Genomic DNA, 18048 nt, shown 5'->3' with positions numbered 1-18048 from the left:
TAACACACGCTATGGGTTGGGTATGATCTGTGGATTGAACACACGCTATGGGTTGGGTGTGGTCTGTGGATTTTTACACACGCTATGGGTTGGGTATGGTATGTGGATTTAACACACGCTATGGGTTGAGTATGGTCTGTGGATTTAACACACGCTATGGGTTGGGTATGGTCTGTGGATTTTTACACACGCTATGGGTTGGGTATGGTCTGTGGATTTAACACACGCTATGGGTTGGGTATGGTCTGTGGATTTAACACACATTATGGGTTGGACATGGTCTGTGGATTTAACACACGCTATGGGTTGGGTATGGTCTGTGGATTTAACACACGCTATGGGTTGGGCATGGTCTGTGGATTTAACACACGCTATGGGTTGGGTATGGTCTGTGGATTTAACACACGCTATGGGTTGGGCATGGTCTGTGGATTTAACACACGCTATGGGTTGGGCATGGTCTGTGGATTTAACACACACCAGGGATTGAGTATGGTCTGTGGATTTAACACACGCTATGGGTTGGGCATGGTCGGTGGATTTAACACACGCTATGGGTTGGGTATGATCTGTGGATTGAACACACGCTATGGGTTGGGTGTGGTCTGTGGATTTTTACACACGCTATGGGTTGGGTATGGTATGTGGATTTAACACACGCTATGGGTTGAGTATGGTCTGTGGATTTAACACACGCTATGGGTTGGGTATGGTCTGTGGATTTTTACACACGCTATGGGTTGGGTATGGTCTGTGGATTTAACACACGCTATGGGTTGGGTATGGTCTGTGGATTTAACACACATTATGGGTTGGACATGGTCTGTGGATTTAACACACGCTATGGGTTGGGTATGATCTGTGGATTGAACACACGCTATGGGTTGGGTATGGTCTGTGGATTTAACACACGCTATGGGTTGGGTATGGTCTGTGGATTTTTACACACGCTATGGGTTGGGTATGGTCTGTGGATTTAACACACGCTGTGGGTTGGGCATGGTCTGTGGATTTAACAAACGCTATGGGTTGGGCATGGTCTGTGGATTTAACAAACGCTATGGTTTGGGTATGGTCTGTTGATTTAACACACGCTATGGGTTGGGCATGGTCTGTGGATTTAACAAACGCTATGGTTTGGGTATGGTCTGTGGATTTAACACATGCTATGGGTTGGGCATGGTCTGTGGATTGAACACAGGTCTGTAGATTTAACACGCTATGGATTGGACATGGTCTATAAATTTAACACACGCTATGGTTTGGGTATGGTCTGTGGATTTAACACACGCTATGGATTGGACATGGTCTGTGGATTTAACACACGCTATGGGTTGGGCATGGTCTGTGGATTGAACACAGGTCTGTAGATTTAACACACGTTATGGATTGGACATGATCTGTGGATTTAACACACGCTATGGGTTGATCATGGTCGGTGGATTGAACACAGGTCTGTGGATTTAACACACGCAATGGATTGGACATGGTCTGTGGATTTAACACACGCTAAGGGTTGTGCATGGTCTGTGGATTGAACACACTGCATGGGTTAACCATGGTCTGTGGATTGAACACACTTCATGGGTTGAGCATGGTCTGTGGTTTGAACACAGGCTGTAGGGTGGGTATGGTCTGTAGATGTAATATGCTTTGGGTTTAGCAGCGACTGTAATAACACGATTTAAAACTATGTTTTATTCTACCAGGTAAGGCCTGCTGAGTTATATAGCTCTTTTTCGAAAGCCATCTGGACATAACTGATAGCTCAACGAAGCGTGTATGTGGAAATTTATAGCACCCAAATACTAAAATTTAACACACATCTGGTTAACAAGTGGCATATGCTGCTGATAGGTTGACCAAGGCGACACCAGTAATTTGGTTGTTCTTGAAACCGTCTCCTATGTACTGGGTGAGGTTTAGCACTTGGCCAGTGCAGGACTTGCGCGGCTGGAAATCAGATTGTTCTGGAAAGAGTTGTTCCTCCAGTATAGGTGATTGCTGCTTCAAGATAAGTCTCTCAAAAAGTTTGAAGAGGTAGCAGAACAAGGACATTGGTCAGACGCTCTTAGGGTCAGATGGGTCTTTTCCTGGCTTTGGAAACGTGACAAGTCTTCCGTGTCTTGGGTATGAGCATAGAAATTTAACATTCTCAAGAGCCAATCCCTTGTTTTTAGTGCAACATTCTTTAACTGTTCAGTGCAGATGTCCAAATGCCTGCTGCCTTGACAGTCTTTATACCCTTGATGGCTTCCAGTGCCAATAAAGACCGGTAAACTCTTTCCACTGCAGTTCATCCAGCATGAGCCTATGAGTCTTGCAAACATTAAAACTTTTCAACATATAACATTCACCATGTATATGCTTTCGGTAAAATGAAAACAAAAACTATTAAATAAATGAACTATTAACATTATCATGAAAACCAGCACTGTTCAATTACTCTGCATGACATTTTGCAAAGCACCAATGTTGTGGGTAACGGCTACAAATTGACAACTTTTATGACAAAGTTTATCTCACAAAATAATCAGGAAATAACATTTATAAAAACCATAATCAGTATAGATTATCACAATGTGATGTTATTTTGGAAATGGATAGTGTTATTTCGTAATTGCTTATGCCTATAAAATAGAGAAAATGGCTATTATTCCCCACAAACTTTGTTACCAAAGCACATACTTTGCTTTTGAGGGGGGGGGGGTCGACAATTTTCGGGAACCTTTTATATCAAATATTTACTCCCCAATTTCTTAACTCTTTAGACTTCTGCAAGCCTCTTATAATTTTGTTAGTGGAGAAATGGGCAAACGGCCCACCAGGCTTTCACAATAGCTGAGTATCTGTGTATGTATATGTAATGCTTCCACAGAGTACTTTTTCGCTCTTGTCTTGATAAATTGGCCGCAGACATGGCAAAATGCGTCTGCCGGATGCTTGCAGCCTCTTGATGCCATCTCAGAAAAATGCAGATATGTATCCACTTAGGCAGCTGGAACTAAACTGAACTGGTGGGCTTAAGGCCCCTGTATTTATACTACTATTTATATTACTGGAAAGTTCCAGAATGTTCTAGAAGTTACTACAAGTTTACTCAGCACTGAATCTATCTGGAATGTTCTGGAAAATAGGATAATTTCTAAATATCACTCTCCTGGTCACAAAAGCAAAGTTTGTGGGGAATAATAGCCATTTTCTGTACTTTTGAGGCATAAGCAATTAGGAAATAACACTCACTACCCAGGAACAAAAAAAATTGTGTTATTGCAGACCTTGAATCGTACGATGTACTAAAGTGTCCCCATACCCTGGACACCCTTGCAAGCACTATATTCCAGCTCGACTTCCCTGGCTTCCAACTGCCATGGGAACAACGGGGCAGCACATACCCGGACCCACACGAAGCACGCGAGTTGCAAACGCCCGATGCACAAGTTGCGAATCAGAGACTCTCCTGGGTGCAACTGCGGCTCCGAAATTAAAACCACGTAGCGCGTGAATTCACACTGCCCCAAATATAAACGTGAGACTAGGCAATTTAATGGATGAATACGTTTACGGCAGAATCTTTAATAGTTGGCCTTGATTGACCATAAGGAAGGAGATTCAGATATAATATTGAAATAAGTAATATTAAAATTTGCAGCATCCCTAGAATTTTGGCCTAGCTGGTCCCATCCATCAGCCCCTCTAACCCTGGCCTGACCCACTGTCCAGGACGCCCTTGATGGCCACAGGGGCCTGGAACCACACGCATTCGTCCTCGCATGGCTGGCCGAGGGCCGTGCCCAGCAGCTCCTCCAGGCTGTTGCTAAACGCGACGACGACCCTCCTCCCGCGGTTGGGCGGCTTGTAGTTGAGCTTGGGCTTGAACCAGTCGACGCCGCAGTCCCTGTGCGCCCACAGAAGCAGTGTGGCCGAGGTGACAGGCAGAGCGCGCGGCTCGCCAAACACATTCTGCACGAAGAGTGAGTGAAACACGTGGCGGCTGTTGCGAGCGTGGCACAGTGAATCGTCGCTGCCTCCCAGCGCCAGCTCGTGGAAGTCCAGCTCGTAGAGCTCAAGCGGCGACATGGGGCTCGGCCCTAGCAGGATGAGGACCCGGGGCACGTGCGACAGGGAGAAGAGCGTCTCCAGGTGGCCGCTCAGCTCGTGCAGGGCCGTCAGCATGCGTGCTTCTTGCCTTAACCTGGGGGGCACCTCTGCCTGCAGGGAAGAGGGGAGGAAGGCGTTCACACCAGGACGAAAGCCACGGTCTTCAGCCACCAACAGAACTGCTGCCCTGAGATGCAATTGCGGATATTATAAACATCACGTCCAGCATTATTACGTTGTGTCCCACGTCAATATATCCACCTCTACCATCACCATCACCACAAACTAGAGGCCGACCGAAATTCGGTTTGGGCGCCGAAAGTTGGCAAATGGCCTCTTTCGGCATAGTTTTGGTTTCGGCCGAAAGTAAATTTTTAACTTTCGGTCTGGTTTCGTTTTCGGTCGGCCTCTACCACAAACATCGCAACAGTCACCTGTCACACCATACTATCACCACCACTATATCCGGCACATATTATCCATCATCACATTCACCTCCACCATCACATTTAACATCAGCAGCAACATCGACTATCACCACATCCAACATTTAACTGCCACCTCGCCACCATCGCCACATTTACGAGTCCTTAAGAGATGCTGTAGTTCAGCGACTGTACTCCATGGGTACAGCGTCATCTAACACGTGAAGGACACCGGCCATAATGATAAAATGTATCTTTACTTTTTATAATCTCACTAGCTTGACTACCTGGCTTCGCCCGGGATGCCCGGCCGTCTTTGTCTCCCCAGTGGCGATGTTCACACACCACACCAGTTACTCGTTTGAGTCGACCTAGGGGAGGCCCAGGACCGGTTCAAATAATCGTGGTGGCCGTGAGCGGGAATCGAACTCGGGTCGCCGGGTTTGTAGCGCGGCGCGCTAACCACTACACTACAATGCGTTACGCTTCCTCATGCGCGGGTCACGTGACAGAACTGAAATCACAGCTCACTTGCCGTGCAAAAAATAAATGCATTATTGAGCTCCCCAACCCCCCTCCCAAAAATAAAAAAGTGTATTTTTATAATTTTTGCATGGTGTACAGTCTGGAAAGTACCCACATGGCAAATTTCCAGTTTGTTGCATGTCGGGAAGTACGCTAAACATTTCGAACAGACACACAATCACAACTTTGCCTTTTATATATATGGAGATTTCTATTACTGTATAAACATCACCGAAATTATTAAAACCTTAATTTCATGTCGAATGTCGCCCGCTCGTGTCCACCCTTCGCGTCCACAGCCGCTCCGCCTCCACACACGACCCGTGGTCAGGTCTAAACCAATCGGTGACCTTGCGCCCACACACCGAAACCCAAATTGCTGAACCCTCAAAGCCTACACCCCTGCACACTCCACCCCTGCACACTCCACCCCTGCACACTCCACCCCTGAACACGCCACCCCTGCACACTCCACCCCTGAACACTCCACCCCTGCACACTCCACCCCTGAACACTCCACCCTGAACACTCAACCCCTGAACACTCCACCCCTGCACACTCCACCCCTGAACACTCCACCCCTGCACACTCCACCCCTGAACACGCCACCCCTGCACACTCCACCCCTGAACACTCCACCCCTGAACACTCCACCTCTGAACACTCCACCCCTGAACATTCCACCCCTGCACACTCCACCCCTGCACACTCCACCCCTGAACACTCCACCCTGCACACTCTAACCCTGAACACTCCACCCCTGAACACTCCACCCCTGAACACTCCACCCCTGAACACGCCAACCCTGCAGACTCCACCCCTGAACACTCCACCCTGCACACTCCACCCCTGCACACTCCACCCCTGAACACTCCAACCTGCACACTCCACCCCTGAACACTCCACCCCTGCACTCTCCACCCCTGAACACTCCACCCAGAACACTCCACCCCTGCAGACTCCACCCCTGAACACTCCACCCCTGCACACTCCACCCCTGCACACTCCACCCCTGAACACTCCACCTCTGAACATGCCACCCCTGCAGACTCCCACCCTGAACACACCACCCTGCAGACTCCACCCCTGAACACTCCACCCTGCACACTCCACCCCTGAACACTCCACCCCTGCAGACTCGACCCCTGAACACTCCACCCTGCACACTCCACCCCTGAACACTCCACCCTGCACACTCCACCCCTGAACATTCCACCCCTGCACACTCCACCCCTGAACACTCCACCCCTGAACACGCCAACCCTGCAGACTCCACCCCTGAACACTCCACCCTGCACACTCCACCCCTGCACACTCCACCCCTGAACACTCCAACCTGCACACTCCACCCCTGAACACTCCACCCCTGCACTCTCCACCCCTGAACACTCCACCCAGAACACTCCACCCCTGCAGACTCCACCCCTGAACACTCCACCCCTGCACACTCCACCCCTGCACACTCCACCCCTGAACACTCCACCTCTGAACATGCCACCCCTGCAGACTCCCACCCTGAACACACCACCCTGCAGACTCCACCCCTGAACACTCCACCCTGCACACTCCACCCCTGAACACTCCACCCCTGCAGACTCGACCCCTGAACACTCCACCCTGCACACTCCACCCCTGAACACTCCACCCTGCACACTCCACCCCTGAACATTCCACCCCTGCACACTCCACCCCTGAACACTCCACCCCTGCACACTCCACCCCTGAACACTCCACCCCTGCACACTCCACCCCTGAACACTCCACCCCTGCACACTCCACCCCTGAACACTCCACCCCTGAACACTCCACCCTGCACATTCCACCCCTGAACACTCCACCCCTGAACACTCCACTCCTGAAAACTCCACCCCTGAACACTCCACCCTGCACACTCCACCCCTGAACACTCCACCCCTGAACACCCCACCCCTGCACACTCCACCCCTGAACACTCCACCCTGCACACTCCACCTCTGCAGACTCCACCCCTGCAGACTTCACCCCTGAACACTCCACCCCTGAACACTCCACCCCTGCACACTCCACCCCTGAACACTCCACCCCTGAACACTCCACCCTGCACATTCCACCCCTGAACACTCCACCCCTGAACACTCCACTCCTGAAAACTCCACCCCTGAACACTCCACCCTGCACACTCCACCCCTGAACACTCCACCCCTGAACACCCCACCCCTGCACACTCCACCCCTGAACACTCCACCCTGCACACTCCACCTCTGCAGACTCCACCCCTGAACACTCCACCCCTGAACACTCCACCCTGCACACTCCACCCCTGAACACTCCACCCATGAACACTCCACCCCTGCAGACTCCACCCCTGAACACTCCACCCTGCACACTCCACCCCTGAACACTCCACCCTGCAGACTCCACCCCTGAACACTCCACCCTGCACACTCCACCCCTGAACACTCCACCCTGCACACTCCACCCCTGAACATTCCACCCCTGAACACTCCACCCCTGCACACTCCACCCCTGAACACTCCACCCCTGCACTCCACCCCTGAACACTCTACCCCTGCACACTCCACCCCTGAACACTCCACCCCTGAACACTCCACCCTGCACATTCCACCCCTGAACACTCCACCCCTGAACACTCCACTCCTGAAAACTCCACCCCTGAACACTCCACCCTGCACACTCCACCCCTGAACACTCCACCCCTGAACACCCCACCCCTGCACACTCCACCCCTGAACACTCCACCTCTGCAGACTCCACCCCTGAACACTCCACCCCTGAACACTCCACCCCTGCAGACTCCACCCTGCACACTCCACCCCTGAACACTCCACCCTGAACACTCCACCCCTGAACACTCCACCCTGCACACTCCACCCTGCACACTCCACCCCTGAACACTCCACCCCTGAACACTCCACCCCTGAACACTCCACCCCTGAACACTCCACCCCTGCAGACTCCACCCCTGAACACTCCACCCTGCACACTCCACCCCTGAACACTCCACCCTGAACACTCCACCCCTGAACACTCCACCCCTGAACACTCCACCCTGCACACTCCACCCCTGAACACTCCACCCCTGAACACTCCACCCCCACCTCACCACTCCCCTCACCAGGTGGCTGTGGAAGTGCAGCAGCTGCGGGTAGGGAAGCGGCAGCTGGCCGCGCTGGTACAGGGCGTGAGCGAAGATCTCCCAGACCAGGGCGCCAAGGCTCCGCTGGCTCACGGCGCCGCGTACCGTCACCTCGCAGCGCCGCGCCGACATCGCCGCCGCCACTCTCCTCTCCTTCCTCCTCCTCTCCTTCCTCTTCTTCTCACTCCCCTCGCTCGCCCGGCTCCGCTGGCCCGTTAGTCGTCTCCCAGTTAATAAACTGAACAGTTCAAAACGGCGTCACGTGGCCTACCCACCGGAAAAGGGCACGACGGGAAGAAGGGGCGCGGCTTAGGTGAGGGGTTTGGTGAGGGAGGGGTTTGGTGAGGGGTTTGGTGAGGGGAGGGGTTTGGTGAGGGGAGGGTTTTGGTGAGGGGTTTGGTGAGGGGAGGGGTTTGGTGAGGGGTTGGTTAGGGGGGTTTGAGGGGTTTGGTGAGGGAGGGGTTTGGTGAGGGAGGGGTTTGGTGAGGGGTTTGGTGAGGGGAGGGGTTGGTTAGGGGGGTTTGGTGAGGGGAGGGGTTTGGTGAGGGGTTTGGTGAGGGGAGGGGTTGGTTAGGGATGTTTGAAGGGTTTGGTGAGGGGAGGGGTTTGGTGAGGGGTTGGGTGAGGGGAGGGGTTTGGTGAGGGGTTTGGTTGGGGGTTGGGTGAGGGGAGGGGTTTGGTGAGGGGAGGGGTTGGGTGAGGGGAGGGGTTTGGTTGGGGGTTGGGTGAGGGGTTTGGTGAGGGGAGGGGTTGGTTGGGGGGGTTTGAGGGGGGTGGTGAGGGGAGGGGTTTGGTTGGGGGTTGGGTGAGGGGTTTGGTGAGGGGAGGGGTTAGGTGAGGGGTTTGGTGAGGGGAGGGGTTTGGTGAGGGGAGGGGTTGGTTGGGGGGGTTTTAGGGGGGTGGTGAGGGGAGGGGTTTGGTTGGGGGTTGGGTGAGGGGTTTGGTGAGGGAGGGGTTTGGTGAGGGGAGGGGTTAGGTGAGGGGTTTGGTGAGGGGAGGGGTTAGGTGAGGGGTTTGGTGAGGGGAGGGGTTTGGTGAGGGGAGGGGTTGGTTGGGGGGGTTTTAGGGGGGTGGTGAGGGGAGGGGTTGGTTGGGGGGGTTTGAGGGGGGTGGTGAGAGGCGTTGCGTGGAGAGGTAAGGGGGAATTTTTATTTAAAGCTTTCGTGACTGCAGTAATTCATATTCTTAGCTCTTTCGGTAAAGTCACGTTGAAGGGAAACAATAAAATAATAAAATATATACAAAACAATAAAAATTCTCACGACGTTTCGACCATAACACAAACGGTTATCATCAGGTGTGAAAAGCAACGGCAAGAAACATTTGAAAGAAGTGTCGGTATTTATTTATAAACGGTGTTTTATTTCTTAAAAAAACCCAAAAAACCGTTAGCATCACGGGCAGCGATTTGGCAGTTTATTTAGAAGGACAAGTCCATCTATGTTCTGAAAAGAGGAGGGGGGAGACGAAAAATTAATGTTTGCTGTCTGAAAGAGCTGAGAATAGGTTAGCGGGAGTTGAGGGGAGGGGTTGGTTGGGGGGGTTGAGGGGGGTCGTCAATGTAAACATGACTCCTTGTAAAAAAAATGTGTCAGTTTTGTTGCCAGATAAAAGGGTAAAAAAAACAATTATCATATTTTGTTACTGGCAAATGAGGTTTCCAATGGTGTAAATGCTTACCCCGAGCTCTCATACTCTGATGGTGCATTGTCTTTGAGTTGTGTGACGCCTTTTGGCGTCTTCTGGTCCAACACCATGTGAGACGAGGCTCTGAAGAAAGCTGTCTCGGGTGTGGACCAATCAATTTCAAGGACTGTGCCACATACATTATCAGAGTTGTTGTTTTGTTGTTTGCGTTCCGACCGCAGGTATTGTGGTCAATGTAAACATGACTCCTTGTAAAAAAAAGGTGTCAGTTTTGTTGCCAGATAAAAGGGTAAAAAAAAACAATGATCATGTTTTGTTACTGGCAATTGAGGTTTCCAATGATGAGGTAAGGGGGAGTCGAGGGGAGGGGTTTGTGCATAGCCAGAGGGTCCTGCTAAGTTTTACTCATTACCAAACTCCTCCCTTCACCTCCCCTTCACTCCCTTCAATATTTTGATTTTTTTTCCCTGTATTTTCTGTTTGCACATGCACAAAGTCACTTTAAGATGTTTTCTTGTTCATGTTTTTTTGTTTGTTGCGGTTGCACCCGATTCAAGAGCCGAATGGCTCACAGGGCTATACAAAATAAATGAAAACTATGAAACTCTCCCAACCCCTCAAACCCCCTTACCCCTCCCCTCAAGCCCTCCACCCCTCCAACCCTCCACCCCTCGCCCCACCTAATCAACTCCTCCCACCCAGCCAGGGTTGGTGAATCATCGCACGCGAACGTTGCGCAACTCCCTTCCCGTGGGTGTCGGCAGTGAGCCCGTGCCCTGGCTCGCAAGGAGGCGCTACAGCAGAGCCAAGCTGTGGGCTCCACGGGCCCCACCTGCCTGGAAGGGCTTCTCCCCCCGTATGCTCGTTCCCTCCCAGATGTAAACGCTCATGAATTGGCCGATAACGCCTTCACCGGCTCAGCCTCTCGTCTGTGGTTCAGTTTCAGTCCAGTTTATTTTTTGGTATAGCCCTGTGAGCCATCTGGCTCTTGAATCGGGTGCAACCACAACATAAAAACACAAAACACGTGGTTCCTCCTCCCGCCCTCTCTCGACAAGAGTGAATACTGCTCAGCGGCGCCTTACAAGTTGAAATGACTGTGGTATTAAAGGTCTCGAGTCGGTAAACAATCATAGTAATAAATATATGCGTTGTGGAAGGCGTTGACCGATGGGCTGGAGTTAGGGCATGCCTTTACAGGAGGTTAGGCTTGTGGTGAAAAGAGGACAGGGGTGATTGTTGTGAGGTCAGACCGAGTTTAGGGATGATTGTGGCGAGGTCATTTTATTACGCAGAATATCTTTCGCACCGTACGTCGCCAAGCGTGCTAATCGGAGGTGCTGGGGGAAAGACAATTGCGGTGAAGCGTTGAGGGGAGGTTAGATTGACGTGGGTCTGGCATTTGAGGTACGAAGGACTCGTCGCAATTTCTCAAGTGATTTATTTCTGCATTCCTGGCACTTGAGCTTTACTGAACAAAACAGAGGACGACACGCAGTCATAGAGCGTGGTGATCGATTAAAAATATATCCTGCTGTAATGAAAACACTGCCATTACGTTTAGTAGAGGCAGTGGTACAAAAACCACATCTGCTTACACCAAAGCCCAAACAAGTTTCAAACATATTCTTAGCTCTTTCGGTAAAGTCACGTTGAAGGGAAACAATAAAAAATATATAAAACAATAAAAATTCTCACGACGTTTCGACCATAATACAAACGGCCGTCATCAGGTGCGTCGGTTTGCATTAATTTATTTATTTTAAAACGGTGTATTTATTTACTTATAAAAAACCGTCAGCGCCACGCGCAGTGATTTGGCAGTTTATTTAGAAGGACTAGTCCATCTATGTTCTGAAAAGAGGAGGGGGGAAACGAAAAATGTATGTATGCTGTCTGAAAGCCACTGTAAGCGTGAACAATCAATTAAGACCTGAAATAGTTAATCAAATCTTTCCAATGATTGCTAAGCCATTTCAGGTCTTAATTGATTGTTCACGCTTACAGTGGCTTTCAGACAGCATACATTAATTTTTCGTCTCCCCCCTCCTCTTTTCAGAACAGAGCCAAGCTGTGGCTCCACTAAATAAACTGCCAAATCGCTGCGTGTGGCGCTGACGTTTTTTATAAATAAATAAACCGTTAAAAATAAATACATTAATGCAAACCGACGCACCTGATGACGACCGTTTGTATTATGGTCGAAACGTCGTGAGAATTTGTATTGTTTTATATATATTTTATTGTTTCCCTTCAACGTGACTTTACTGAAAGAGCTAAGAATATATATAACTCTTATACACAAAAACCTGGCAGGAAGCAAGTAAAAAAACTCTGCCTGGAGGAATTTGTGGCCAGAAGCCATAACTGAAAGTGACTTTGAGGGCTTTGAGGCTGTGCCTATTGTGGAGGATATTGTCTCTCTGGGCAGGTCCATGGGCCTGGAGGTGAATGGTGATGATGATTTGGAAGAGTTAGTGGAGGGGCACAAGGAAGAGCTGTACCCACTGAGGAGCTGCGGCAGCTTGAGAGGGAGGAACACCAGGTGAAGATGGATGCACTCTCTTCAGGCGAGGAGGAGATAGAGGAAGCCCCTACTTCACTTATTAAACAAATGTGTGCAAAATGCATGGCAGTCCAAAGTTTTGCAAGAAAAATACCACCCCAATAAAGCTCTAACAAGGCCGTAAGAGTATTGTGTGGAATGACCAGACAATGTCACACTTCAGGAACGTTCTTAGAAGAAGGCAAAAACAAACGTCAATGGACAGGTTTTTAGTACAACTCAAACCTGGTGAGCTTCAACCAGGTCCAAGTCAAGAAAAAAGACAGAAAAGAGAAAAAAACCCTCAGAATTTCAGCTTGCTGAAGTTTTAATGGAAGGGGAATCTCCTTCCAAAGAATAACATCTCCTCCTGCTCCTCCCCCTCACCACCATCCTCGTAGGCTATCAACTCCTCTCAGCGAGGTAAAGTGATGTTAAATTTTATTTTTATTTCAATTTATACATTTATTTTAATGTATGTATGCATTTTAGTAATAAGTAGAGTCTATATTCTTAGCTCTTTCGGTAAAGTCACGTTGAAGGGAAACAATAAAATATATAAAACTATATTGTTTTATATATATTGTTTCCCTTCAACGTGACTTTACCGAAAGAGCTAAGAATATGAATTACTGCAGTCACGAAAGCTTTAAATCAAAAGTAGAGTCTACATTATATTATACAACTCCACTAATGTATAATATGCCATATAAAATATAATTTCTTACACTCTGGAACGGATTATTTCCTTTCACTTTATTTCTTATGGGGAAAAATTGCGTTTGGTGTTCATCATTTTGGGTATAAGTCCTCCTACCTTCTGGAACGATTTAACGACGCGTACCGAGGTACCACTGTACGTTGTTGTTGTTATTATTAACAAGGCGTTATCGACTATTACATAACATCGCACTTTTCTCACCAAAACGCTCTAAAGCCACCTTCCAACTCGGTCGCGTCGATGTCATTCCGATTTGGATCGATAAAAGAAGCGATGAATACAGTATTAGTAGTACTGTAATAATTATTGTTAATAACCACATCTTGTTACGCCCATTTGATTTTCCCGCGCAAAAAAAGGCGGGAAAACCCCCAACGGCAAAGTTAACGTCTAAAAGCTCGCAAGACGTTCATTGGACACAGTCCCCTACACTTGTAACTTTTAACATTTTAGACCTTAATTATTACAAAGTTTTTGTTTATATCATTAAACAATCGACGATAACACCTCGGGCTCTCTAAGGCAGCCGCAGTCACCAATCACCGAGTGTTGTTTAATCGATGTCAGTGATGTAGAGTTCATTTTAAATGTATACAAGTTAATAATAAATGTATATAAGTTAATAAATATAAGTTAATAAGAAATATAAGTTAATAAATAAAAGTTAATAATAAATATAAGTTAATAATAAATGTATAAAAGTGTTGCGGCGCTTACCAGCGTTGCCGAGTGCTACTGACGGAGTGAAGGCCCTCGGGCGTGTCACGTGGTCTACAGGACCACGTGGGTGGGTGGGGGAGTGGCCTTGAGGACGGCCCCCTCTTGGGGGGACCAATCAGTGGCCGCCTCGTGCAGAATGCGCGCGCGTGCGCGTGAGTGGGTGGGTGGGGGGGAGGAGCGGTGGTCAGCGAGTCACCCCACGACCCCGGTCCACCCGAGTTCGATTCCCGCTCACGGACAACACCATCAGTGACGATTATTCTGAACCGGTCCTGGGACTCCCCTAGGTCGACTCGGCCTCAAATGAGCACCCTGGGTGCCTGTGCGTAGTAAACGTCGCGATTGGGGAGACAAAGGCGGACGGGCGCGTGGCGTTGGCCACGGTGTGCCGTGTCGGCCTTAATAGGCGCTCGCTAACAATACCCCCGGTAGTCTGTCAGGGCTACACGGGGGATCTGTGTGTGTGTGTAGAGGCGCAGCCCCTGCAATTGCTTGCTCAGACCACTCATGGCTGGCGGAGGAGACTTTGACCGGAAGCTTCAATCACAACGAAGTGCTATGAAGAGAGACCATTGGCGTAACCACCTGTCACGTGCATTGTTTTTACCATGAGAAATCACTATTATTGACTCGTGCGGTGGTGAGTCGTTTTGCTATTTGTGCACCACTGACAGCGCAGCATCACCACGTTATTTGCTCAAGCAGAAGGAACTCTTAAGAGAGGCCCTCTTAGTGGGTAAACTTAGCCTACTTCTCCACACGGGCCAGGTGCCTTGGGAGAGGTTGTGAGTGTCCACACTCTACCCCGACACACGCGGCCTGCTCCTGAGTGGAGGTCGGTGAGTGGGCGAGTGAGTGGGTGAGTGAGTGAGCGTGAGTGAGTGAGCGAGTGAGCGTGAGTGAGTGGGTGAATGAATGAGTGGGTGAGTGAGTGGGTGAGTGAGTGAACGGATGAGTGAGTGGGTGAGTGAGCGTGAGTGGGTGAGTGAGTGAACGGGTGAGTGAGTGGGTGAGTGAGCGTGAGTGAGTGAGTGGGTGAATGAGTGGGTGAGTGAGTGGGTGAATGAGTGAGTGGTTGAGTGAGTGAGTGGTTGAGTGAGTGGGTGAGTGAGTGAGTGGGTAAGTGAGTGGGTGGGTGGGTGAGTGAGTGGGTGGGGTGGCTGAGTGAATGGGTGGATGGGTGGCTGAGTGAGTGGGTGAGTGAGTGAGTGGGTGAGTGGCTGAGTGAGTGGGTGAGTGAGTGAGTGGGTGTGTAAGTGGGTGAGTGGGTGAGTGGATGATGGGTGGGTGTCATAACCCTCCACCACCCGACACGGCCAATCAGCAAAAAAAGTGTCACGTTGACAAAAGACAAAATAGCTCACTACTTTAGCCCACCGGTGTGTTGAAGAGTGAATCCACAACATTTACACATTTTTTTTAATACGACGTTTCACTGGAAATTACATCCAGCATCATCGGGCATTAGAGGGGTTGTTTGTTATTGCTGTGCAGCGTATCCTCGTGTGACTCTGGGGATAGGCATGGGACGCCCCCCGGTGCATATCCCTTTTTGTTATCAAAACCCCCATGATTTGGTGACTACAAATATATAAAAAAAGCAATAAGGTCCAAGGTTGTTAAAAATAAAATGTAAAAAACCCACCACCATTGAACAGCGAAAATAACAAACCAATCGCGGAGCGCACCGTCCAGTGCTGCAGCAGTACCCGGGTGGCACACTGGGCAGCACCCGGGTGGCACACTGGGCAGCACCCGGGTGGCACACTGGTGGCACACAGGGTGGTACCAGTGTGGTACACTGGTGGCACACTGGTGGCACACTGGTGGCACACTGGGTGGTACCAGTGTGGCACACTGGTGGCACACTGGTGGCACCCGGGTGGCACACTGATGGCACCCGGGTGGCACACTGGTGGCACACTGGTGGCACACCGGGTGGCACACCGGGTGGTACCAGGGTGCCGCCTGTGTACAGCCAACTGAGCTGCTGTGTACCACTTTTTCAGAAGCGACCCGACCATCACAGACGACAGCTCAACTGAGTGGCGAAGCGTCGTCATCATCATCATCACGTGGACATTTATAGCGGCAGTCAAATACTCTAAACGGGTCATCGATGTTGATTCTAAATGTGGATTAGAAAAATCCACCCGACCATGGGGAGAGAGACACAAATATACAGCAGCAGCAGGCGTCGGGGTCGAACCCACGACGTCCTGTAGACCAGGCGAGGTAGTCAACATCTCCTAGCCACCATGGTGATGAGAGAGACACGCAAACTCCAAATATACAGTGGCAGGCACACTACACTATACACTACACTATACATTACTATACCCTACACACTACACTATACATTACTATACACTACACACTACACTATACATTAATATACACTACACTATACATTACTATACACTACACATTACTATACACTACACACTACACTATACATTACTATACACTACACAGTACACTATACATTACTATACACTACACATTACTGTACACTACACACTACACTATACATTAATATACACTACACACTATACATTACTATACACTATCCATTACTATACATTACTATACACTACACATTACTATACACTACACACTACACTATACATTAATATACACTACACACTACACTATACATTACTATACACTACACATTACCATACATTACACACTACACTATACATTACTATACACTACACATTACTATACACTACACACTACACTATACATTACTATACACTACACACTACACTATACATTACTATACACTACACAGTACACTATACATTACTATACACTACACATTACTGTACACTACACACTACACTATACATTAATATACACTACACACTATACATTACTATACACTATCCATTACTATACATTACTATACACTACACATTACTATACACTACACACTACACTATACATTAATATACACTACACACTATACATTACTATACACTACGCAACACACTACACTATACATTACTATACACTACACATTACTATACACTACACTATACACTACACACTACACTATACACTACACTATACATTAATATACACTACACTATATATTACCATATACTACACACTACACTATACCTTACTATACACTATACATGACTATACACTACACACTACACTATACATTACTATACACTACACATTACCATACACTATACACTACACTATACATTACTATACACTACACACTATACATTACTATACACTACACATTACCATACACTACACTATACATTACTATACACTACACACTACACTATACATTACTATACACTATCCATTACTATACACTACACACTACACTACACATTACTATACACTACACACTACACTACACATTACTATACACTACACACTATACATTACTATACACTACACATTACTATACACTAGTGATGTATACGTGTAGCAGTGAAGCCGGTGCCAGGCTAGGTGCACCTGCTGTAGTGATGTATCCGTGTAGCAGTGAAGCCGGTGCCAGGCTAGGTGCACCTGCTTTAGTGATGTAGCAGTGAAGCAGTGAAGCCGGTGCCAGGCTAGGTACACCTGCTGTAGTGATGTATCCGTGTAGCAGTGAAGCCGGTGCCAGGCTAGGTGCACGTCGTGTTGCGGGTGGAAGGAACAACCTGAAGCCCTCCTGATTGGTCCAAGTGGCACCCAGCCACCCCAAACCATCGCCTCCTCCGATTGGACGGTGCCTCTGAGCAACGTGCGCTCCTATTGGCTAAGCCGCGCAGATCGCATCATAGCCGATTCGATTCCTAATTATAGCTCAATACGATTTAGCCGCTGTTCAACAAAGAGGGCGGTAGGCATCGATGATCGATTCTATGAATCGTTTGTCAATGCGTTCTTAGATTGGAGAGAATCTAATTTTTTTACGGTGAAGGTGAATATCGATTCTGATGGAACGAGTCGGGGAATGAATCGAAACTACGGAATCGCGTTTAGATCCACACTCGTGTTAGTGAATTTTTAAAAAATATTTTTAAGCAGGAAATTCGTTTTAAAATTTAGATTATTTTTTTTCTCCATGGCTACGGCCTTGATGTATGCACACACATACACGTGTTGAGATATCGCACCTTCGATTAGCAAGGTTGGCGTAATCTCGGACCGGTTTGATCTCGTGATAAGACGCTTGGACATGGCCTAAACGGTAAAATAACACAGCGTT

The 18048-nt window shown here is 48.7% G+C and overlaps 1 protein-coding gene across 7 annotated transcripts; it reads right to left on the bottom strand.

Annotated features, from left to right (window-relative positions):
• Positions 1–1779: 1779 nt before the first annotated feature.
• Positions 1780–17494, bottom strand: LOC142913924 (MAD2L1-binding protein-like). Of its 7 annotated transcripts, none has more exons than XM_076061034.1 (4): positions 13818–13865; positions 9868–10000; positions 8167–8454; positions 1780–4212 (listed from the first exon to the last, which is right to left on the bottom strand). In XM_076061034.1, the coding sequence occupies exons 3-4, from the start codon at positions 8317–8319 to the stop codon at positions 3697–3699; spliced, it is 669 nt and encodes a 222-aa protein (XP_075917149.1). In that variant the 5' UTR covers positions 8320–8454; positions 9868–10000; positions 13818–13865; the 3' UTR covers positions 1780–3696. The 7 variants fall into 7 exon arrangements, with proteins under 7 accessions (XP_075917149.1, XP_075917147.1, XP_075917148.1 ...); XM_076061032.1 differs by lacking the exon at positions 9868–10000 and adding an exon at positions 12343–12431 and having other exon boundaries at positions 13818–13860; XM_076061033.1 differs by lacking the exon at positions 9868–10000 and adding an exon at positions 12339–12436 and having other exon boundaries at positions 13818–13858.
• Between the last annotated feature and the right edge of the window lie 554 nt (positions 17495–18048).

Source organism: Petromyzon marinus, unplaced genomic scaffold (assembly GCF_048934315.1).
Source record: "Petromyzon marinus isolate PM22_M1 ecotype Great Lakes invasive population unplaced genomic scaffold, UKy_Petmar_22M1.pri1.0 PM_G_Scaffold_27, whole genome shotgun sequence".
In the NCBI taxonomy this organism is placed as follows: domain Eukaryota; kingdom Metazoa; phylum Chordata; class Hyperoartia; order Petromyzontiformes; family Petromyzontidae; genus Petromyzon; species Petromyzon marinus.
The sequence above is the reverse complement of the archived record's forward strand: the minus strand, read 5'-3'. Positions and strand labels throughout refer to the sequence as shown.